Here is a 21,221-nt window from a genome sequence, read left to right as displayed (position 1 = left end):
GGATTTAGCGGAAGTCCCCAGATTTAAACCCATGCATATTATTATTCACATATTTTTGAAGGATCGATCAAATTTCATGAATATTTTCGAAATACTTTCGCAGCTCAAAGCCTATTCAGATATATTCTGGCAACGACAATGTTTTGATTTTTGTCAATATTTAAAAGACGTTTGAAAGAGCAATTATAAAGTTGTGAGGCCGCTTTATTAATATCGAAATATTAATTCTTGAATCTCAAGTTAGTCAAGAAGCGTCGATTATTGTCGATTATTATGCACAACAATTTTTGAAATCTTCATCCAAATCTGTCAACGGTTTTTCTTCCTGGCCTCGGAAATCGAGTAGGGGGTACTATTGGAGGAGTTGAAAAATCTGTTGGCCTTTATAAAAAAATAGTTCAAGAATCTTCCTAGAGTGACAAAAATCAAGCGGTAAATATTTATTCACGTGTAAAAAACCTACTATAATATATCTTGACCTCTGACAAAGACGCGATATTGGCTTTTGTTGGCAAAAGAACAGCTGAATATTTTGTTTGTATTAGGGCATGCTGGCGATTTAAATGACTATAAACTAGCCGTTTGCTTGTTGCTGTTATCGTCGCAAAATCTCACGAACTACTTTAAAAGCCTGAATTCAATATCCCTTCAAAGGTGGTCAAAGCGTCGATTGTTTCATTCGATATATTTTCGCCCTTCATAGTGGCGTGTCACTACGAAGTCATCCAGCAATATCCGCAACACTTTAAAAGAGTTATTCGAGTGTGATGGAAGCTGGGTTACTGTACTTATAATATGGAGACAAAAAATGAGTACCAAACATGGAACTAAAGTGTTTCGTGTCCTTACTGATGGCGACGATCGATTTGGCTTCACTCTGATCGGTCAATATCCTTGTCAACTTGTGAAAATTCAACATGGCAGCCCAGCGGAAAAAGCAGGTATTCGAGAGGGCGATGAACTTATTGAAGTGAATGGAGTCAATGTTGAAGATTTAAAACATAATTGTGTAGCGACTTTTATTACACCCGGTAGCGACGGAGTCACTGAGCTAAGAATTCGTAGACTTTTAGGGGCCAAAACTTTGAAATCGGGTCATAATGTTCACAGGTCTGTATCCGAAGACTTGCGTACAAGGAATTGCAACGATTTGTCGCATGCCGTCGATCGCATAGTCGAAGGTTTAAAGGAACCGGACGTTCAGACATCAACAAAGCAGAAAGGTCCCGACCTGACTGTATTACATGGCTACGATGTTGCAAGTGATGAAGACTTAAAAGCGAACTTTTCGCCGGTCAGAACAAGCACAAATACCATTCTGACTGCCGATATTTCATCACCTATAACACTTAATTTAAAATTGAACAATGGTTTGTCCAAAAAATCGCCTTCCCTGAAAGTTCTAGTGGGGTATTTGGGCTCGATAAAACGACCCATGATAACAAATTGTTCTATGGGTTCTGTTACACATCTGCACGTGAAAAAGAGCTCTTCAGTGTGGGTTTTATTAGAGATCGGTTCTTCGGGAATCTATGTCAGGAATTCAAGCAAACAAATCATTATGATGAGCTCCCTAAATTCCTTAGTATACTTTGGCATTTGCCGTGAGAACAAACAAATTTTCGCTCTTTTTACAGCGGATTTAAATTCGAATGCTTCGAACGAGTCGATCGATAACGATGTTGCAATTACATCAGATTGCAACTTAAATTGTTCTTGTCATGTATTTGTGATCAAACCCTGCTTTGTCCGTCATGAAAACCACAAAATATTGATGGATAGTTTTCAGCTGCCGTGTGACCCCACGACCGGAAGCTGTCAGCGATCCTTCCCTACGTCAAGCAACACAATCCTGAACGCGCTCCAAGATATTTTACAACGATCTTTGACGCAAATCGCGTCCACGAACTTTGACTATTCCAACGTAAATTCCTATGGGACCGAAGTTGAAATTTTGCGGGAATTAGGGGTTATTACCCCTCAGGAATTAATTAAAAGTGATCATTTGTGTTCTTTATTGGACGGTCATATAAAGTCACAGCAGGATGGAAAGGAAGCCAAGCAAATTCTGTGTCTTTATTTACTACCTTTACACAGTGAGGCTAGTATGAAAGATAAGGAAACAGATTATCGTAATAAAGAAGATTACAACTTAGAGATTTGTGGTAAAGAGCAGGCAGTAACTATCCAGCAATCTGGTTCTACAATTCACACATCACATCATAACAACAGCATTACAACATCAAGTGCAGAGAACACCAACATGGCTGGCAGAGAGTTTTTCAAACCTCATGAACATGGAAAGGTTTCAAGAACTGGTCATAAGACACTGATTCATCAACGGTCACATTCTCTTGCTAGTAATGTGAAGAATGCACTACAAGCCCAAGCAGCAGCTGCTGCTGTGGTGGCTGCAACACAAACAGTTGAGGTAAGGTATTATTCTTTAATGTCATTCAAACATCAGACTGTCACAATCATAGGACAAGGCCATTACTTATCCTAATTTGTCTTATTGCCTTGTTTGAGTTGTTTCCCCCACCAGCCAAGAATAGCCATTGGTCAGAAATTGAGAGTGCATCCCATACCTAGATAACTGGCCTAATTTATAAGTGTTCATTCTGTAAATGTCAAAATAGAAGGTGTATAGGATTTCCTTTTTAACTCTTAGATACCCTTGCTTAGATTAGTTGCTTTTTATGATGCATCATTCCTAAATAAACAGTGGGTAAGCAATGCAAATCTGTAAGATTGCTAATATGAGAATTCCTTTTCATTAGGAAAAAAATCAGTCCTATAGATTTCATACTGAAATTCCTACCATAAATTAAACATTGTGAAATTAGAATGTTGTATAGTTTCAAACTTTTTAGGAATATATTGTATGAGGTTTAATGTCATTCAATTTAACCTGTAACATTATCCTATCAAAATATCCTTGACATATGGTGGTGCAAGTGAATATTTCATGTTTTGCCCATTGAATACTGGAGTAAAATTATACCACTAATAATACTAGTTTACCCTATTGAATGATCACTGCTTACTAAACTATGTACACTCTTGCTTTAAAATAAGACACAATGTTTTATTAAACATGTCCAGATATGAAATTAATTAGCAACTCGTAATTTGGCAATTATATCATTAAATCAGTTAGCATTCCACTGGGCCTTAAAGTGCTTTCAATTTTTCACAGAACTCTAAAGCCATGTTTTGTAGTATTCAAACACAGTAAAGTAGCTATAGCATTAAGTCAAGGTCTGCTAATTGTTAATTGGTCTTGATCCATATTATGATAAATGTAAGATAGTGCTGTTTCCTATGCATTTTCACAGATATATTTCTTCTGTAAACTCTCCTTAGCAACCAGTTATCGAAAAAATGCCCAGAGTGGAATTATTTTTTTTATGTTTATGCCATTGGGAAGCTAATAAATTTGCTATATTCCTACCTACTGAATAAGTCATTACTTCCTGATAATTACCTGATGGCACTTAAAAATGCACCTCTTAATAGTCAAATATTTCCTGAATTTGAATAGGTTACTTGAAAATGTCAAGTGTCGTCTTCTTATTTTGTATTGTCTTATCCATACAAAAATCGCTTAAATACTTAAATAGCTAAATGCGTAAGCTGCAAGGAAGCGGTTTAAATTATACATTATTGATAGGCCAAAACCCGGAATCGTCACGTATAAAAGAGCGTGTTTGCATATATTTTTAGAAGCAAATTAAAACCCAAATGTTTTTCCGTAATTGCATCTCAGAATAAATTGAAATTAATATTTAAAATGAAGAACAACTTCATGCAAAATAGAGATTTAGTTTCAAGTATACTTTCCTCGCTCGGTTCAACAGCATTTGTATGAAAGAATAAAGCGATCGCTGTGCGATGTTTTAAGAATATATACAGTACACCTGTAACAAGAATTTGTTCGTTTTTAAAGGGACAGTAATTTGTTACATTCTGTTACATTTTTCATCCGTCAATATGCGTTTTAATTTTGCATTGATCTGTGTCATTTTAAATTTCCCGTCATCGACTATATTCATTTAATTTAGCAATAGATTGTAAGTTACGTCGAAGGCTCATAAAATAAACTAATCTGCCTGCTGAATTCGAAAAATCTATATTCGTTTGGTGACAACATAATCACATAATTAATCTGTCATCGTATTAATCCTTGGCTTTAGATATATGCTAGATAATAATGGTCTCTACAGTTCCAATCCTGGCTAGCTTTGTCCAAAACGTATAGTACATGCGTATAGAGCTTCTTTCAGCTTAGCGAAATGTGAAAAAGTTAGTCCGGCGCTATAAAATAGCATCCATACCAAAACCTTTTTAAGCATGTACGCCAAAATGTTCTTATGTAAAGAGGTTGAAACAGATTCCATTGCAACTGCTCCTTGCGTATACACAACACACACTTCCTTTTGTGTTTATTTGAATAGCTGTAAGCTTAGCATAGATCTCTGTCGTCCAAGTCACAACAGCAGGATAATTTTTAAAGCTCGCTTTTTTTAAGGTTCCCTGCAGAGATAGACCACTTTAAAATCACAGTAAGTAGAGTGACTGGGATTGTCACTAATACTTGACGATAGAAAATGGAAAAAAAGGACACGGTTCGGTAAAAACTCGTTTCTTCTGTCAAAACAAAGAAAATGAATATTTTGAAGAGTTTCTGTTACTCTGACAATTTGTGTGAGCTTCGTAAATTGATAATGATGGACGCAGCCAAAATGATTGTATGAAAATAATTCCAACGTCCTTAGGACGGTAATTTTTGGCGGATTTTAATGAATATATGGAAATATTCTTACAAGTTTTATTGTTGTATCTTTGTATAGTGCTATAATTCTCAAGACTTACAGATTGGTAAGATATGTTTTATACCAAGGAAACAAGACCGTTGACTTCAGCCTTTGAAATAACAAGCACAAATTTTATTTTCTTCTGCTATCATTCTTCTCTAGGTAATGGAGTTCGTCAACTTTACCATGCATCATCATCAACTGTGCTTGCTGGAAACACGATCAAACCTCGTGCTGAGGGAAAGGTTGCAAGATGGGCGGTTTCTTTTGATCGCCTGTTGGAAGACAAAACTGGTTTAGACGTTTTCAGGGTATGATAATGATAGACATGTAACGAATAACAAATTCTCTGATATATTCAAACGAAAAAAGAACATTTCCTGAGCACGATCATTTACAGGCAGTGCAGGCAACAGGCGTTTTTTCCACATCATTGTGTGGAATTGAGTGTGGGTGATTGGTCGTTCTTGATCTCCTGATTTCCTTAGTCGTTCAACTGTCAAGTTTCATTCTTTTTTTAGAGTTTTCTGAAGAAGGAATTCAGTGAAGAGAATTTGATATTCTGGTTAGCGTGTGAGAAATTCAAGACTCTTGAGGATGAGAAGGAGGTTGGTGACAAATTTGTTTTTTGTTTAAGTCTCATTAAGTCAACAGTCTTGTATGAGGTCACTCAAGGTGCTAACTTTCCATTCTCATCCACAAAGCTGACGAGTAAAGCTAAAGAGATCTATGAAGAACATCTAAAACCCTGCGCGAGTTTACCAGTGAACGTTGACTCAACAGCGATCAAAGATGTTGAGGGTAATCTAGAAACACCATCTTCAGAGTTGTTCTCATCTCTGCAGTATCAGGTAGATTGTTTTAATCCCAACTTCAGCTTTCTTGTCATTCTCGTATTCCATCGATTTCCGGCATTTTGAAGGTCCATGCTTTTATCGCTTTCATAGGTTTATACTTTAATGAAGTTCGACAGTTATGCGCGGTTTTTAAAATCCGAGCTTTACCGTCAATGTGTTGTGTGTGAGATGGAGGGGAAGCCATTGCCAGTTGTGAGCCAAGAGGAAAAGAAGGAAGAAGAGGAGGGAACGAGTACTTTGAAGAGAATGGTGAGTTGAGAACTGAAGTAATATGTTACACGAGGTTTGATTGGCCTCACAAAACAAACCAGCCAATCAAACATCACGTAACTCTCCGCGTTTGAACTCGTATAGCAGTAATCTGAATGAAGTATGTTGTTGGAAGTATTTAGATGAAACGGGAATAAATATGTGAGAGATTACATTACTGAAGGCTCAAATGTAGCTCAGTTTTACTATAATATCTTTAAATTACTGCCTGACACAAAATATCATAACCATTAAATTAAATATCTATGAATAAACGGTAAAAACCATAAATTACGCTGCCTTGATTGTCAAATATTACCAGGTGAAACTTACATTACAATGTGGTGACCTTGAAATTGATGACTGTCTCAAGGACGATGATCTTAATATTCATCACTCGCCTAAGGTAACTTAATAATAAAATACTAAACGATATGAACTGTAATCTTTTAGTAAACCAAACCATGTATTTATTTCAACATTAATGATTAACCAAACGTCGTCTCTTTCCACACCATTAATAACTATACTTTAAGAAATAAATAGTCAAATGTGTGTGTCTAAATTGTTGAGCTTGAAATAAACGATCTTTTAGTCTGTAAATCCTACTTTCGAGTTGGGACGTCCGAAATTCAACAACTAAATCTTATAACTCCAATTTAAATTCTAAATAACTTGATAGCCTCGTCCGCAGGACCAACACAAACATCTTTTTCTTTCATCATTTTTTATCACAGTGACTTTTGACATTGTTTAGTTCAGCAGCACAAAAGGAAAAGGTCGAAAGGCAGCCCCGAAATCACAAACAAGCATCGAGACTGACGATAGTAAAAAGAAATCGATTCTTCCTTGGCGAGGTAGTCGCTTTCATTCATTTTCACAACAGAACGTTCACTCTACAGACAGTCTGAACTCGTGAACGCTAACTTACATATTATAGTTCATTGTTGTTGTTTTAAGTCGATCTTCAACTCTTTTCTCTTTAATTAATTTATTTTATCGTTGAACATTCCTGAGGTCTATACGAGATTCTTCATTTTCTTTTAATATTTCATCTAGGGAGATTGAAAAGTGACCAACCTAAACGACATAGTAAGTATAATCTTGCTAAGATAGTGGGTTTATTCAAATTTGATATGAATAAGTTTGCATCGCCACAATAATTTGAGTTCTTGGGTTAGTTATTTTGACATGTCCACAAAGCCAATCCACATTGGTTTCAGTAGCTTCTTCCTTATATTCTTAATCTTTTACGATTCATTTTCTTCAGCAAATCGCAGTTCTGACAGTCAAGCCAGCAGCACAAGAAGCTCTCTGTCATCGCTATCTGACTCAGTATTTTCATCCAACATCACCAACTCAGATGAGGTGAATTTTCACTGGTAGTCTGTCTTTTAAGAGGACCGTCACGTGACGGCCCAAAATAACGATCTTTACCGTTCATCTGTTACAGGCCCTCAATGATTCTGACGGCAAAGAACAAGCTCCACCGTCATGTAAAGTTATTTTACCAGACAGCTCGCTCATGTATCTATTCTGCAAAAGTACACGAAGTTTAAAAGAGGGTCTATCAAAGTTATGCGAAAACAAGGAATATTCTCTACCGTCCCTAGATGTATATCTCGCTGATAGGGTAAGCTCTGATGAGTGCCTTCTTCTGAGAGCATGAAGTCTGATGATTTATTACTGTTATCTTAAGCTCAATACTTAAGCTCAATTTACGGCCGGTCTCTTATTGTAATGACTCTCTTTCACCATGTTCTTGTAGAAATTGACAAAAGAAGATCTTCAGAAAAAGCTCACTCGATTTATCAACAAGGAAATTATTCTGAAGCAGAAAATCCTTTTCAGGTACAGCACAAATTCTATACGGAAATAATGTGTTTCAAAATAATGTGTTTGAATCAAATGGTTTATTCATTCCTCAGGCTAGAGCTTCCTAAAGATCGGACCATTGGCATCCAGGCTGACGAGGAAAAGAGCATTGAAGAAATTTTAGAACCGATTCTTCAGCAATCTGGTCTGGATATAAAAGAACACGACATTTATCTGGTAAGTCACAATGATAGCCGAACAGACCTTCTCTGGAAGTAAGTCAATGCTGTGAGACACTAGGAAATGCCAGAGACAAAGATTCGATTGTAACTTGTTTGTTTGTTTGAGGGAGTTCTGAAACCAAAGATATGACACGTGATTAAAAATCTTCCTTGTCAATTTTAGCGCACGAGCAACGAGCCTCTCAGCACCAGTGCCTCAGTGTCGCTTCTTCATCGACAACACGTGATTGTGAGGGAAAAATCAGTCAGTAGCAGTAAGGACTTTCTTGCTTAGCATTATTCTAATCTTAGTGATGAAATGTTGCCCTCACAGATCCCCTTCGGAGGATAGTTTGGAGGTAATAAACCTCTCTTCAGTAAATAAGATTATTTCAATAAGATAACTCGGCCTTAAGATAATCCATTTTGTGTCCAAATGCCTCGGTCTGTAGGCATCAAGGTTCATACATGAGCCTAACAATTATCAACGATTTTTACTCGATAGTTTCTGGATAGTTTTGTACAGTTGTTGTTCGTATTTTTATCCAGTTCCAAGCAGTGTGAAACCAGCGTTGACTGCTAAAGAACATCTTGCAAAAGCGTACGCTCAAAACAGTCCAACCAAGTCGATAACGGCGATCGATCACAAGGTATTTGAAGGAATCATGACAGGTAAACGTCAGTCAATGTCGGGGTTTCGTTTTGATGATACGGGCGTTTTTGTCCCCGTCGTTAAGTTGCAGTCCTCCGGCAGTCGAGAAGCTCTCACTGTAGCTGGCCAGGATAAAATCTCGCGGAGTCCAGCATTGTTTCGGAAAACGAAGAGAAGTGTTCGAAGCGTGACACAAAGTACATCAACATTTCGCACATACCTTCAAGAAGACAAGAAAAATACTGAAGGTAGGTTATCTCGATGCTTTACCTCGTTGATTCTTATCCGTTCATTTATCCACTCCTAAAACACATTTAAAAAAGTTATTTTTCAATCTTTTATATCTTTCATTTGATTAAACAAATATACCAGACTCTAAAAAACGATACGGTGAAACTGCAGTTTACTCCTTTGCGACAAGGCTGGCTTGTTTGGCTTTACACACCGATCAAAACATACAAAGCAAACTCCAACATGATAAGGCTATCAGTTTGATTGATAGGATTAGGACAAGTGGCTATGGTATCTACATAGACGTACTTTTTAACCAATCCTGATGACAAGCAAATTTTTCTTCAATTTCAAAAGCGATTGAGCCTTTTTGCGAAGTATTATATAAATACCTGTATGTACTTTCGTTTATAATGTTGAAGAGTCGCTGGTATTTGATCATATTTATGTTTTTAAATTGCCGTTGATAATCTATTTCCTGCTTTGTTTAGATTTCGATGGGTAACTATTTATTGTGAAGAAAATTTTATCGTTCTTGTAACTTACTTCCAGCAAACTATCATAAGAAAGATATAAAATATTGTAAAATAACTTTCTCTTGTATAGAAATAGAAAGTCGTTTAAATTTGATTCCAATAATCATTAATGTTCCTAATTATTAATAACGATGTAATTTATACTAATAATAATTTATTCCACTAATGACTTGTAATAAATGTGTTGCTAATAATATTCAGTCACTAATTTATTAATTGAATTTTTGTTTATAAGTAGGGTCTGTGATATTTGACCATGCGAGGTTGATTTGCTATTGATTAACAAATGATTACGCTGATTTGTTATTGATTAACATTTGATTGCATTGGTTTGTGATTGATCAATAATAGATTACGCTGATGAGTAATCAATTGATTGCGTTGATTTGCTATTGATTAACATTTGATTGCATTGGTTTGTGATTGATCAATAATAGATTACGCTGATGATTAATCAATTGATTGCGTTGATTTGCTATTGATTAACATTTGATTGCATTGGTTTGCGATTGATCAATAATAGATTACGCTGATGATTAATCAATTGATTGCGTTGATTTGTTATTGATTAACATTTGATTGCATTGGTTTGTGATTGATCAATAATAGATTACGCTGATGAGTAATCAATTGATTGCGTTGATTTGCTATTGATTAACATTTGATTGCATTGGTTTGCGATTGATCAATAATAGATTACGCTGATGATTAATCAATTGATTGCGTTGATTTGCTATTGATTAACATTTGATTGCATTGGTTTGCGATTGATCAATAATAGATTACGCTGATGATTAATCAATTGATTGCGTTGATTTGCTATTGATTATTGATTCAGCGCTTTTAATTACTATTTTCCAACTGTAATTACGATTGATTTCTGGGTTACTAACATACTTTGGTGGATACTGATTCATGAAACATCAGATATCCATCAACATTCCTTTTTGTATATATTTACCACCGCGATCTTCCTATTCCAGAATTTTTTGTTCTCCTTCACCGCTCCCAGAACAGCCGCATGGACGATCAACGCGGGCTCCTCGATCATAAAAAAATCCAACTACCAGATTTCCTGAAAACTCACGATGTACCATCAAAGACGAAACCCAGTCCTTTTTCAGTTGGCGTTCCCTCCCCCCGGTCAGTACATCAGCCATTGCAGAAAACAACGTCGTCGCCCCCCAGTTACGCTACTTGGGTGAATAAACTACGAGAATCTCGACCAAAAGTTATCAACGAGGGTTCCCGCGAAACTCTCTCAAGATTTACACGAAATTGGTCAGGTTCGGCCCAAGGCCGCGCAAAGGTTCACATTGAAACGGTCACTGAAACTCAGACCATAGATCGGAAGCGATTTTTCAAGAGTACACAAAATGAAACCGCTGGCCGCTTACGAGCAGGATCTTTGCCGTATACTCATCCTGATGACCGCTGTTATGATCCAGCAGGCGTCAGTGAACTTAGAACTCGGAATCGCTATCATTATGAAAGCGAAACGTCGTTAAATAACAACACTGAGGTGGTTTGGGTCTCCAACACATTGAACAAGAATCGCATGCGTGCGTCAAATAAAATGGATCGTTCAGGAGACGCGGGGTACGAAAGCACGACCGATGACGAAGGTGGAAATTTTCAAAAAACCGAAGTGATTATTCCTAAAGGAATAACGAACGCTGATCGCTTTGCCGTGTCGGGAAGTGTCGTACCTCTCCGTGATCGCGCGGTTTCGGAGGGTCCGTATTTTTGCGAGAATATGGCGACCGCTAGACGGCATGTGCGCACGCTCGCCGAGCAGTCTGCAGCTCGCGATTTAACTTCGGGTAACGATCGTGGAGCGATACTTGATAATTCCTTTTTACGAGATGAACTAAAACCTTCGCGATTATTTTCCCAATTAACCCCGGAGCAAGATCCTCCTCCTGACACTTCGTCCCCAAGAAATGGCACCCCTTTAAAGTGTCCTTTGTTTATCCCCCCTGGAAACTCCTATTCCACGGCAGAGCACCTCGGCCAAACAAACTCCGCGATCAATGAACGCGCCGTCGAACCCCGAGTTTGTTGGGAAGCGAGTGAACAAAAGAACGAGGAGGTGAATGTCCGTGTCACGTTTGTGTGAAGTTACGTGAACACGCTGGAGAACGTTCACGAATAACTTCAAAGAATTATTTTAACAAGAATCTAAAATGAAATTTCTACAAATCTTATTTTCCAGATATAATCTGTAACAAATATGACCAATCATGTCCTGTAAAATAATATCTTAATATTATATTGTGTAAATAAAATGTATTCATGCATATAAGGGGGCCTCATTTATACTGATATAAATTGAAATAGATTTATAAATATTTGATACATTACACCTTGTCTGATAATTGCAACTCTTGGAACACAGATGAAAGGTTATGCGGTAAAATGCTTAGAACACATTTTTCAATAATTAAACTTTAAAATCTTTACAAATAGTTATTTAAATGTTCCAAATATTAGACTAGCACACGAGAATCGTTATCTTTTCATCTAAATTTTTCGACTTTTGACGGAGTAGACATAAAGAAAATGAGCATTTCATATAGTTCCTGAAAAAAACTTTGTCGTCGTGCTAAATTTAAGCAGGACGGATTTTCATCTCGGCTTTTTTCAGAGAATTTAGTGACCATCCATTCCATCTTATTCCAAAATCAGAACTACGTCCATCGCTAAAGTACAGACCGTTCAGACTGGACTGATAGCATTCATAGAACCACCACGCTGCCTTGTAGCCGCTAGCGCAACGGTTATCATCATTTCTGTCGTAGGTTGAGAAATAACGTCCGTCGTGATAACTTAAGGAGTTAGTAGCATTACCTTGTAACGAATAATAATTGCACTTAGAGCTTGGAGCGCAGATATATGGGATCATTATCAGTCTTTGTATTGTGTATGATAAGTTATAATATAATCGAGAAGAGTTATAGTAATTTACATATATTCCGGGAGTTATATTCTCTTCTTTTTACCTGAATAATCATCAACACTCAATGTATAATTGCTAGACTCTGGAGCCACAGCAAACGTCACATACTTTGCATAGGCTGTTTCGTTATCAAAGTTCATCAGATCCACCCTTAGAACATTTTGCCCTGATTCTGTCAAACGATGTATTTTATCCAAGCCGAGCCATAAATTCCCAGTAAGATCACCAAAACCATCGGAGTAATTTTGCCAGTTACGATAGAAGTCAACACTACCGCTCACTCTTCTTTGAAACACCGTCCATCCGCCACCATCAGACGTCATATCACATCTGACTTGGAACGCTCCGAGATTATCAGGATTGATGGTATAAACACCATCTTTCCTTTCACCAGATTTAAATAAAGTCGCACAACTGCTGTTTCCTGGCACAGGTTGCATTGTTGTCGAGGTATGTTTGTCAGATGTCGGTTTACCAGTAGTTGGTTTAGGAGTGGTTGATTGACCAGTAGTTGGTTTAGGAGTGGTTGTTGGTGGAACTAACAGAATAAGGAATAAGGTAGTATTCTAATCTATATTTGTGAAATGAAAGTAAATGGATTTCAAACCTGTTGTAAGACAAGCTATGTTTTCTTTCTTGTCAAGATAGTTGAGTATTTGAGATTTCAAATTGGCGAGATCCGCATCCATCTTTTTCTCGTAGCTTTCAATGAGCTGGTTGACATACGAATTTTCCTGTGGAGAAGATTTACGATGATACAGAATCACCCAAAGCTTCCTGGAGAAAAAACAAGGGCAAACTTACCTTCAGTGGTTCTGATGTGTATGACATCACTGAGGTAAACACGACAACAGACAATATAAGATTCATCTCGACGTTATCTGATAGATTTCTACAATATAATTGAATGTGATGAAGTGAAAAAACTAGCTTTGACAATATGATTGTTTCTGGGCATATTTCTGGAGCGGAATGAAGACGATATGGTAAGCTGTTCAGCGCGATACCCACCAGCGCATTGTGATTATTAATCAGAGCTATAAACTTTTAATCAAATGTGATATAACAATTGCTCAAATGGACAGAAAACACTTCTCAAACGTTTCAACCTCAGGGCAAAGGCAAGGTGAGTTCTCACAAACTCTCCCGATTCAGGCAAGCCAGTTTAAACTCAAGAAGTGTTATGTATCTTAGGCCATCGTTATGGCTAATAGCAAAACGTTGAAGAAAACTACGGGGATATGAATCTTCTCAATTCTCAAGATAATAAACACGTTTAACTAATCAATTATAAATACCTGTAATATCTTTATGTCTTGTTTGAAATCGAAAAGAGCAAGATGTGAGTCTTTTAACTGATCATCAACAGAAATATAAAGTTATTTAGCCTGATACAGTCGCCTGGTCTGGAGTAATGACAGTTATGTAGTTAAGCCATTATCCAGCTGCGAGTGTAATAGTGCTCAATTCTTACGTAAAACTCAGCTTTCATTTAAATTTCTTAGAATAATCACACTACCAGACAAGTGTTTGTTTAAAGGTGTTTATTTAAAACGTCTTCTTAACTCAGGTATACACAATAATTTATTTTTTCTCTAGTGTATAATTTAATTTTCCCTAAATTTAAAATACCATATTATAGAAGTCACCACGACTAAACATTTTATGCTCGCATGATTAAAATAGTTTACACAATCCAGAGTATTCTTCTATGCATTGTAATTACAGTATAGATTGTAATTGTAATTACAGAATTTATTGATAGGATAAATAATCTATTCTTGTGACGAAATAAGAAAGATCAATGCTGAAAGGTTTAATTCAATGTTTATAAGCTATTTTTTGCCAAAGACAACTATTTCTGCTAAATCATAACCGCTGACACCAAAGGATTGACCAGCGTCGTCTAGAAAACGTCCACCACACAGCTGGCTGTCCGACACAGGAGCTTGGAAAACTAACTCCACCTAATTGGGATGAAATACCAAATGCATCAATTATTAGATCGGTGTACAATTATCTAGTATAGACGAAGTACAGTGGCCAATCAGAAACATGCCTCGTTAGCAAACTACGTTATAACGCAGACCTTATACAGGTTTTTTTTTGGATAGTATCGCGATCTCTCTATCGTAAACCTTTTAAGTTAGCTTGATTGCTTGACACTCACTGCGCTGTTGCTACAATTGTGAGATTGGTTTGGAAGCCTGGCGCATGTCGCAATTACGAGAGTAGCAATTACTAACCTTGTTAGATGAGTCTTTTGGTAACGCCCAAACTCTGACGAAGGAGTCTTCGCTGACTGATAACAGCTGTGAAATAACAAGATGACACGTTTTAGGATAGGAGTTCGGGTTTGGGATGAAGTGGATGATAGATGGGAGAAAAAGGAATATATGAGGATATGAAGGTGTATATGTGGACAAGACTCACCAGACAAGATTCAGACGCGATATCTAATGAATTGATGCATCTCGAATGAGCGCATATCTCAATTTTCAGTATCCCAAGAGCCAAGTCGTATATACGAATATGCCCCGAACTATAGGCTGCTAGGATGAAGCCATTCCACAGAGCAAGACTTGTACATGGTGTTCTGAAGTAAAAACATTGCAATGTTGGGATGTCGTGTGCCAGTGTAAGATTCAAAAATGTACGTTGAGCCAGGTAGATGGGGTAGGAAAGGGGGGACAGGAAAGTGGTACCTCCGACCACTACCCAAAGATCAGAGTAGTCCTATGACGAGGATTGATGGCCATAATATATCATAAATAAACCTCTCAAATGTTGAAAGCAGGAGGCCATGAGAAGTTTGAAGGATAAATTACCCTGAGCCTCGTATTTCTGTAATTTTCTTCATTGTCTGATCACATTGCCACACCACAATATTACCATCCTCGTCAGCGGAAACTAATTTATCCTTTACACTTGCTAGGTCTGTGATGCCAACATTATGATGGTCTAAGGTTTTGTGTAGAGTTATCGTTGTGCCTTGCGATGGAATGTCAAACACCAGAATTGACCCAGTGCATGTTCCTTCAGAGAATATAGGTGAGAGAAATTGAACATAACACAGGAAATGAACATGAGAATTGGAAGTGAAGCTTGTGTTTGTGTCCTGACTAAACCAGTTGATGAAAATCTATGATATCTTTTTTGCAATCAGTGCCTAGGTGCCATTGCTACAGGCACTACAGGAAGACATACGCATGTTTGATTTCACTTTTTATCATGCAAAATGCTTTGATAGATTTGCATTTGCTGACTGAAATATGATAAAGCTCTTTTCAGCAACAGCATTAATATTACAACCAAGCCTTACCAATGCACAGGTATTTATTTAAGGTAGAACAAATTCCTCTTGCAAAATATGAGAATGCTGTAAAAATATGGTTTTATAAATTTTAATATACATTTACTAGTTAAGCTATTACTGGAAACAAGATGACAAAAAGTTTCCAGAGAGTTAGGTTTCACATATGTCAGGTCAGCAAGAGAATCAATTTTGTGCAAGAATTCTGTGCTTCAACTTACATTTATTTTCCAGCTGTTGCTGGGAGACGGAATGCCAGAATATCATAATTGAACCATCTTGTTCATACATCTTAAAAAATAATGATTTAGGGATGAAGATCAAGCCTCAGCTCTTAATGTACAGTTTGTCGAAACGATTGATTGGTATACCCCTATGTAGCATCTTGTCTGTATAATATTTAAAAAAACGAAAATTGTAACTAATGCAATTTATGCTACCTGCACTCCTTTCGCAGAAGCAATTACCAGGATGTCTCTGCCTGATACATGACACCACTTGGCCTAAAGCAATTGTAAATGAGTTGTTGGGGTGTATATTCATACAAGATGAACCATTATCTTTATCTACAGCTCAGCAGGAGGAAGAAGGACTTGTGCGACATTAGGCAACTTGTCAGTTTTAGGTTTATATATATTGACGAGTTGTTTTGGTAATCATTAACTGGTAGTACTGTAGCACAGTAGTAACAATACCCTTCCAATGACAAACAAAATCATCTGGCATTAGATAGAGTGTACTCAGTGTAGTAAAAATAATTCATAAATGGAAGCTAATGTTTTTGTGTGAGCAGCAACCATGCTGACTCACAAATAAATTGCATATGCAATAGTGATTTATTCCAGAACTCGATAAAACACAAAGCATAATGCGCACAGACTTGAAATTGCCACCTGCCCTGGGCTAGCTTCCATAACATAATGTGCCTGATATAATTCCACTTGTAGGAGACCTAATAAAAAGCCATAAATCAAGACAAAATCTGCACCTGCATAACAGTAACATTCCCTGCTGAGCCATCTCCTTTGCATGCAATCTGCTTTTGCACAGGCGATGAACCAGCTGCGACTATCGTGTTGACACAAACAACAGACTTGTGTACAACTGCATACGATAAATGCTTCGTTTTGTTTGTAGCCATATTATTAGGAAGCATTGAAGGTGTGCCTTTTAAGGCCATCGATGCCTGCTTCTTGTACATCCTCGCAAAATTTTGCAATAAATAACGGGAAAATGAAAAGATGTAAAAAGATAAAAATGCTAGAAGTTTGGTTGTTTATGAACCTTGGTTGCTGTTCACAACCGTGGCTTCCCGGTCCACAATCGGAAACTATCGGACAAGGAAGATTGGGAATATTTGAGTAAATTATTTCCAGCTTATCCACTAATTGTATTTAACACCTTCGTCCATCTTACTTACCCGATTGGATGGTTAGGTGTTAGCTCGTCGCTCGCGGGAGGGGTGGCTTGGAACGAGTGCTGTTACTTGGAGCCAGGTTGAGATCCCTACGGTATCTTAAGCTGAGCACGCACCCCCTCCCCACGCCGAGAGCTAACCCTTCACACCAACTTTGTTGGTGGAAAAGACAGGCAAATGAAGGGAGTAAACCAAAGAAGAAAGAAAGAAATTTACTAATAGCACTTTACCACAAGCTGCTGTTGTCGACGTTGTCGCTCGTTCGCCGACGGGTTGTTAATGCCCTCTGCGGGCTCTGCTCCGCACCTTGCCTCCACTCGCCCCTCCCCTTCGGTCACGTGGTTACCTGACGTCACTGACCGGTTTCCTCGTTGTTAACCTTGGTTATTGCATAACCCCATTAAAAAAAGTAATGGGTATATTAAAGTGTTATCTTCACTCTTGATTTCAACAAAAAAGTTGGTTTTCGGTATAAATTTCCCTGTTCTCCTGTCCCCCTAGGGATTCCTCAGTCAGTTAGTACGAGACAAGCCCGAGACAGTTCCGACACAGAGGAGACTTTTGATTGACAGTTCTCGGGGCTGAAGGCACTAACTAGAATGCAGAGTTGACTGTCTGAATGTCTTTGTCGCTGTTTTACTGCTGTAAGATTGATGAAGATGTAAAACGAATGTTTGATATTTATGAATGATCTCTGTCTGGTATTGTTTCATTCAGAGACTCAGCCTGTGACTCAGCCATGCAGAGACTGGGGAGAGTATTCAGGGGTTAATTAAGGTGGTTTTTAGTCGATATGATTTTTTTTTCCAACCATATCAGTTCCATATATGTTTAATAACAGTATTTTCTTGTATGTAAAAGAAAAACTTGGAAAGCACGCCAAAAAAGAAATTTGGAAAGAGCGTAAAAACACCCAGCAAAAGAGATCATCCAGCCTATGCCACAATCTAACCTGGTTATACAACCGGCTGCAATATTCAGCATAGTTACAACTACGAAAGGTGCAAGGCGGTTGCTATAGGAAGAACTCCCCCCCATAACTCACATCTTAACGGCCGTCTAGGGGGGAGATGCACTACGGCCCCCAGACCATGATGTATGTGCACCTAACCGTTACGTCTCAGTGAGAAACAGAGTATGCATTGCCACAAGCCTAGCGTCATAGACGAATCAGCTACAGTGGCTAGCCCTGAGAGCGAAGATAAATTTAACGTATTTAAGCTTTTCCTGGTCTCGGGGGGGCGGTCCCTAACAAGTATATGCACAGAAAACGACTAATAAGGCACACGCTTGGAAATGTTAAGATTTAAACACCTAAACGTTTTTTAAGTGTTTTTAGCGAGAAACTTTAGTGTTTTTATATTCTTTTAGAAATTTTAGTGTTTTGAAACAATCCTTGTTGGTTTTTAACGTCAAAATAGTCATCGTTCTCGAAAGGAAAGTCAATATAAATGAGTGAACGGCTTAGTTTACTAAAATGTTTTGTTAATTTTGTGTTTAGTATAGCCGCTTGATTCGCCGGTACACTTTGGGCCTAAATTGTATGTATTTATTTCACAAGTTTTTATTTTTTTATCTTCGTTGATTCTGTTGTATTTTTCTATTTTTATTCTTCTTTATTTCTTTTACTAACTATCCATGATATGACGGTGTTGGTTTTGGTTGGGTCTCTCCCTGGCCTGGCCTCCCCTCCCTTCCCAGCCTCCCTTAGCCTCCCCTCTAAAGGAAAGTGGTCCGATGACAGTTTTTGAGCCTGTTGTGATAGAAGTCATCTGTAATTTGGAATAAAAACAACAGTAATTACAGTTTAGCGCTTTCGTTTTTGGAAAGAAAGAAATTTTTCAATTCATTTGGAATTTGCGCGGATATTTTGTGAAAATGTTGCGAAGAATTACTCCGTAATGGCAGGAATTTTTTCCATTAGTGAGGACGACTTTCATAGCCATTACTGGCCCAAACTGGAGTCCGCTATCAACTTAATTTTGCAGCAAAACCCAGGAGAATTCATCCCAATATCATATGAAGAAACGTATAGGTATGTATGACATTCGTTTCAATATTAAAATGATTTGTAAATTGTAATCATTGTAAACGATTTCTGTATGATGCTTGCATATCGTTATAGTGCTGTTTACAAATGCGTGTGCCAGCAACATTCAGAAAGATTGTATGGAAATTTGATGATATTAATCAGTAATATACTCGCCAGAATCAGGGAGGAACTAGAGGTTTTAAAAACTATTTGTACTTTGTGGATTTGTTGTATGTAGCACAGCTCTCTGATTGATTTCTCATGATATATATATAAATACATTTATGGCATTTTTTAGAGCCAACCCATAGACATGTACTTGAACAGATTTGCATATATAATGTCACAATATTTGCAAAGCGTTGAAGGAATTGCAGCCATATTCAATTACATGGTAAGATGTGCTCATATTGGCCTTTCTCTTTGGGTCAGTACTGCAATAACTAACAATAACAGCTATCCACCTGGATGTATTCATGATGGTCTATAATACCATGCTTTTGAGCATTTACATGCAGTCTGTAAACCGTTATCAAATGCTGCATTTGCTCTATTGTAGAATCGATTTTATGTGAAGCCAAAGAAAAACAGTGAACTCAAGGCTGAGTTATTAACATTATTTTCAGCATCAATTGCTGATAATGAGAAACTTTTTGGTATGATGTTCATTGCCTGTCAGTTTTGTTTGTTGCCTGTCAGTTTAGTTCATTGCCTGTCAGTTTACATTTTTGAGAAAGCAGTGAACGTAATTAAATATCGTAAAATAATTAAATTAGATTGAAGAATTTAATTAAATATCAACTGTCCATTTTCAGATATTCTCAATCACAGTGCAGCTCAACCATTTTCATCTGATCCAAAAATCTTAATGTCAATTGTCCAAGGGCTTTACATGCTTAAACCTGGTAAAGTAGTATTGTTTCATTGGTTAGAAAACTTGTTCGGCTTTACTGAAAGTAAAATATATTTGTATCTATCTCTTCTAACGGAAGAATTTGCAGAAAAGAACCGAGATTTATTCTCCCGGTTTATACCAAATCTTGTTGGTCATGCAAGCTCCTTGGATCAGGAGATACAGGAAACAAAAGCATTGCAAGAAACCCTACGAAATAAGGAAGAATTTTTAAGGTATAATTATCAAAGTTAACAAAGCAACATCATCGATTATATCAGTGATTATATTGGCAAGCTTGTTTAGTATCAAAAAACAAATACATAAATTAACATATATATTTCTTTTTAGAGATTTTAGAGAAGAATCTGGACTTAAACGAAGCATTGATGTTGCAGAAATATCAATGGATGGTAATTTTATTTCCCTAACCTTTCTAAGCTGCTATTTTGTAGCAAAACCTGTAAAGTTTTTTTGTCTTTTAAGGTCCCGTGAAGAAATATGAGCCAATGACATAAACATTACAAGTGCAGTGATTTTCTTATTTACTAGTGTAATGGATATGCCAACTGACAGATTCAGTGGTTTGATGTGTAAATAGACAAGTGCTAATATTGGATTAAGAATCCTCGATATGTCCGTCTGTATAAATGTATACTTCTATTTAAAATCAGCTCCTTATTCTGCATAAGCAGAGTATATAACATAGCGTGGACATATGAAAATATGAATTGGAAATACATAAGATTTAAATATTTCTTGGACGATAGCATAGTAATATTAAAACTTAAGCACCATAAGTGTTGTAATGGTGATAATATAACTTCAAGTCTGGTTCTCATTAATAGTAATCACAGTCGGCCATCAGGCCATCATGTATAACAATGTTGGTGGTGTGTGATAAAGAAATTATATTCAAAATAACAAGGGATCAATTTATTCTCCAGTGGTTTAGGCTTGACGAACAGTCAGTGACCTATGGGAACTGGGTGAAATACCCCTCATGTAATGCCCCACTTTTGCCATAATGCTTTACTTCCCATCCAATTCCGGTGCATGGTCTAATCTTATTTGTCTTGCCAGTGGAAATAATGGTCATGGTGCTATTGGTGGTATTGGTCACTGTATTGGTGTGATGGTCAGTCACTCCGGGGGCCCAAATTTACGTGATAATTTGAACGCGAGAAATGACGGCAGATGTCGGTGGATGACAGGAAATGACCTTTTTTT

The 21,221-nt window shown here is 37.2% G+C and overlaps 4 protein-coding genes across 9 annotated transcripts; 2 read left to right on the top strand and 2 right to left on the bottom strand.

The window, feature by feature from the left end:
- The first annotated feature begins 259 nt into the window (after nucleotides 1-259).
- LOC114515804 (regulator of G-protein signaling 12-like) lies at nucleotides 260-11,640 on the top strand. 4 transcript variants are annotated; one of them, XM_028535113.1, is made up of 17 exons: nucleotides 260-432; nucleotides 704-2,431; nucleotides 4,854-4,881; nucleotides 4,980-5,128; nucleotides 5,339-5,425; nucleotides 5,522-5,668; nucleotides 5,765-5,923; nucleotides 6,246-6,329; nucleotides 6,681-6,780; nucleotides 6,983-7,015; nucleotides 7,194-7,291; nucleotides 7,377-7,556; nucleotides 7,692-7,774; nucleotides 7,852-7,975; nucleotides 8,144-8,234; nucleotides 8,509-8,859; nucleotides 10,362-11,640. In XM_028535113.1, the coding sequence occupies exons 2-17, from the start codon at nucleotides 809-811 to the stop codon at nucleotides 11,495-11,497; spliced, it is 4,473 nt and encodes a 1,490-aa protein (XP_028390914.1). In that variant the 5' UTR covers nucleotides 260-432; nucleotides 704-808; the 3' UTR covers nucleotides 11,498-11,640. The 4 variants fall into 4 exon arrangements, with proteins under 4 accessions (XP_028390914.1, XP_028390913.1, XP_028390915.1 ...); XM_028535112.1 differs by having other exon boundaries at nucleotides 655-2,431; XM_028535115.1 differs by lacking the exon at nucleotides 10,362-11,640 and adding an exon at nucleotides 9,334-9,548 and having other exon boundaries at nucleotides 297-2,431.
- Nucleotides 11,641-11,667: 27 nt separating this feature from the next.
- LOC114515806 (fibrinogen C domain-containing protein 1-A-like) lies at nucleotides 11,668-13,743 on the bottom strand. Of its 2 annotated transcripts, none has more exons than XM_028535119.1 (5): nucleotides 13,636-13,743; nucleotides 13,142-13,229; nucleotides 12,945-13,071; nucleotides 12,446-12,875; nucleotides 11,668-12,228 (listed from the first exon to the last, which is right to left on the bottom strand). In XM_028535119.1, exons 2-5 carry the CDS (start codon nucleotides 13,205-13,207, stop codon nucleotides 12,225-12,227), a joined length of 627 nt encoding a protein of 208 aa, XP_028390920.1. In that variant the 5' UTR covers nucleotides 13,208-13,229; nucleotides 13,636-13,743; the 3' UTR covers nucleotides 11,668-12,224. The 2 variants fall into 2 exon arrangements, with proteins under 2 accessions (XP_028390920.1, XP_028390919.1); XM_028535118.1 differs by having other exon boundaries at nucleotides 11,672-12,228; nucleotides 12,381-12,875.
- A 141-nt stretch (nucleotides 13,744-13,884) lies between these two features.
- On the bottom strand, nucleotides 13,885-17,470 carry LOC114516360 (WD repeat-containing protein 54-like). Its single transcript, XM_028535810.1, has 8 exons — nucleotides 16,639-17,470; nucleotides 16,091-16,153; nucleotides 15,872-15,941; nucleotides 15,660-15,716; nucleotides 15,166-15,373; nucleotides 14,771-14,933; nucleotides 14,584-14,649; nucleotides 13,885-14,304 (listed from the first exon to the last, which is right to left on the bottom strand). The coding sequence occupies exons 1-8, from the start codon at nucleotides 16,849-16,851 to the stop codon at nucleotides 14,173-14,175; spliced, it is 972 nt and encodes a 323-aa protein (XP_028391611.1). The 5' UTR covers nucleotides 16,852-17,470; the 3' UTR covers nucleotides 13,885-14,172.
- A 1,286-nt stretch (nucleotides 17,471-18,756) lies between these two features.
- Nucleotides 18,757-20,915, top strand: LOC114516105 (CDK2-associated and cullin domain-containing protein 1-like). Of its 2 annotated transcripts, XM_028535481.1 has the most exons (8): nucleotides 18,757-19,102; nucleotides 19,193-19,295; nucleotides 19,398-19,493; nucleotides 19,659-19,755; nucleotides 19,915-20,004; nucleotides 20,092-20,227; nucleotides 20,343-20,404; nucleotides 20,478-20,915. In XM_028535481.1, exons 1-8 carry the CDS (start codon nucleotides 18,969-18,971, stop codon nucleotides 20,507-20,509), a joined length of 750 nt encoding a protein of 249 aa, XP_028391282.1. In that variant the 5' UTR covers nucleotides 18,757-18,968; the 3' UTR covers nucleotides 20,510-20,915. The 2 variants fall into 2 exon arrangements, with proteins under 2 accessions (XP_028391282.1, XP_028391283.1); XM_028535482.1 differs by lacking the exon at nucleotides 19,193-19,295 and having other exon boundaries at nucleotides 19,011-19,102.
- The last annotated feature ends 306 nt before the right edge of the window (nucleotides 20,916-21,221 follow it).

The sequence above is a fragment of the Dendronephthya gigantea genome, unplaced genomic scaffold, assembly GCF_004324835.1.
Source record: "Dendronephthya gigantea isolate DGI-Jeju-01 unplaced genomic scaffold, DenGig_1.0 000005F, whole genome shotgun sequence".
NCBI lineage: Eukaryota > Metazoa > Cnidaria > Anthozoa > Malacalcyonacea > Nephtheidae > Dendronephthya > Dendronephthya gigantea.
This window is presented reverse-complemented; position numbering and strand designations above follow the sequence as displayed.

What these genes read in the sequence shown, in the direction of transcription:
- LOC114515804 (XM_028535113.1), top strand. Translation starts at nt 809, where the DNA reads ATGAGTACCAAACATGGAACTAAAGTGTTTCGTGTCCTTACTGATGGC. An exon ending in CTGCAACACAAACAGTTGAG is followed by an intron (nt 2,432 to 4,853) that starts GTAAGGTATTAT and finishes ATCTTTGTATAG; the next exon opens with TGCTATAATTCTCAAGACTT. An exon ending in AAGCAGAAAATCCTTTTCAG is followed by an intron (nt 7,775 to 7,851) that starts GTACAGCACAAA and finishes TTCATTCCTCAG; the next exon opens with GCTAGAGCTTCCTAAAGATC.
- LOC114515806 (XM_028535118.1), bottom strand. Translation starts at nt 13,207, where the DNA reads ATGAATCTTATATTGTCTGTTGTCGTGTTTACCTCAGTGATGTCATAC. An exon ending in CATAGCTTGTCTTACAACAG is followed by an intron (nt 12,876 to 12,944) that starts GTTTGAAATCCA and finishes TTATTCTGTTAG; the next exon opens with TTCCACCAACAACCACTCCT. An exon ending in GAGTGTTGATGATTATTCAG is followed by an intron (nt 12,229 to 12,380) that starts GTAAAAAGAAGA and finishes ATTCGTTACAAG; the next exon opens with GTAATGCTACTAACTCCTTA.
- LOC114516360 (XM_028535810.1), bottom strand. Translation starts at nt 16,851, where the DNA reads ATGTACAAGAAGCAGGCATCGATGGCCTTAAAAGGCACACCTTCAATG. An exon ending in CTTCTGCGAAAGGAGTGCAG is followed by an intron (nt 15,942 to 16,090) that starts GTAGCATAAATT and finishes TTATTTTTTAAG; the next exon opens with ATGTATGAACAAGATGGTTC. An exon ending in CAAAAGACTCATCTAACAAG is followed by an intron (nt 14,305 to 14,583) that starts GTTAGTAATTGC and finishes CATCCCAATTAG; the next exon opens with GTGGAGTTAGTTTTCCAAGC.
- LOC114516105 (XM_028535481.1), top strand. Translation starts at nt 18,969, where the DNA reads ATGGCAGGAATTTTTTCCATTAGTGAGGACGACTTTCATAGCCATTAC. An exon ending in GCTTTACATGCTTAAACCTG is followed by an intron (nt 20,005 to 20,091) that starts GTAAAGTAGTAT and finishes TTCTAACGGAAG; the next exon opens with AATTTGCAGAAAAGAACCGA. An exon ending in TGCAGAAATATCAATGGATG is followed by an intron (nt 20,405 to 20,477) that starts GTAATTTTATTT and finishes TTGTCTTTTAAG; the next exon opens with GTCCCGTGAAGAAATATGAG.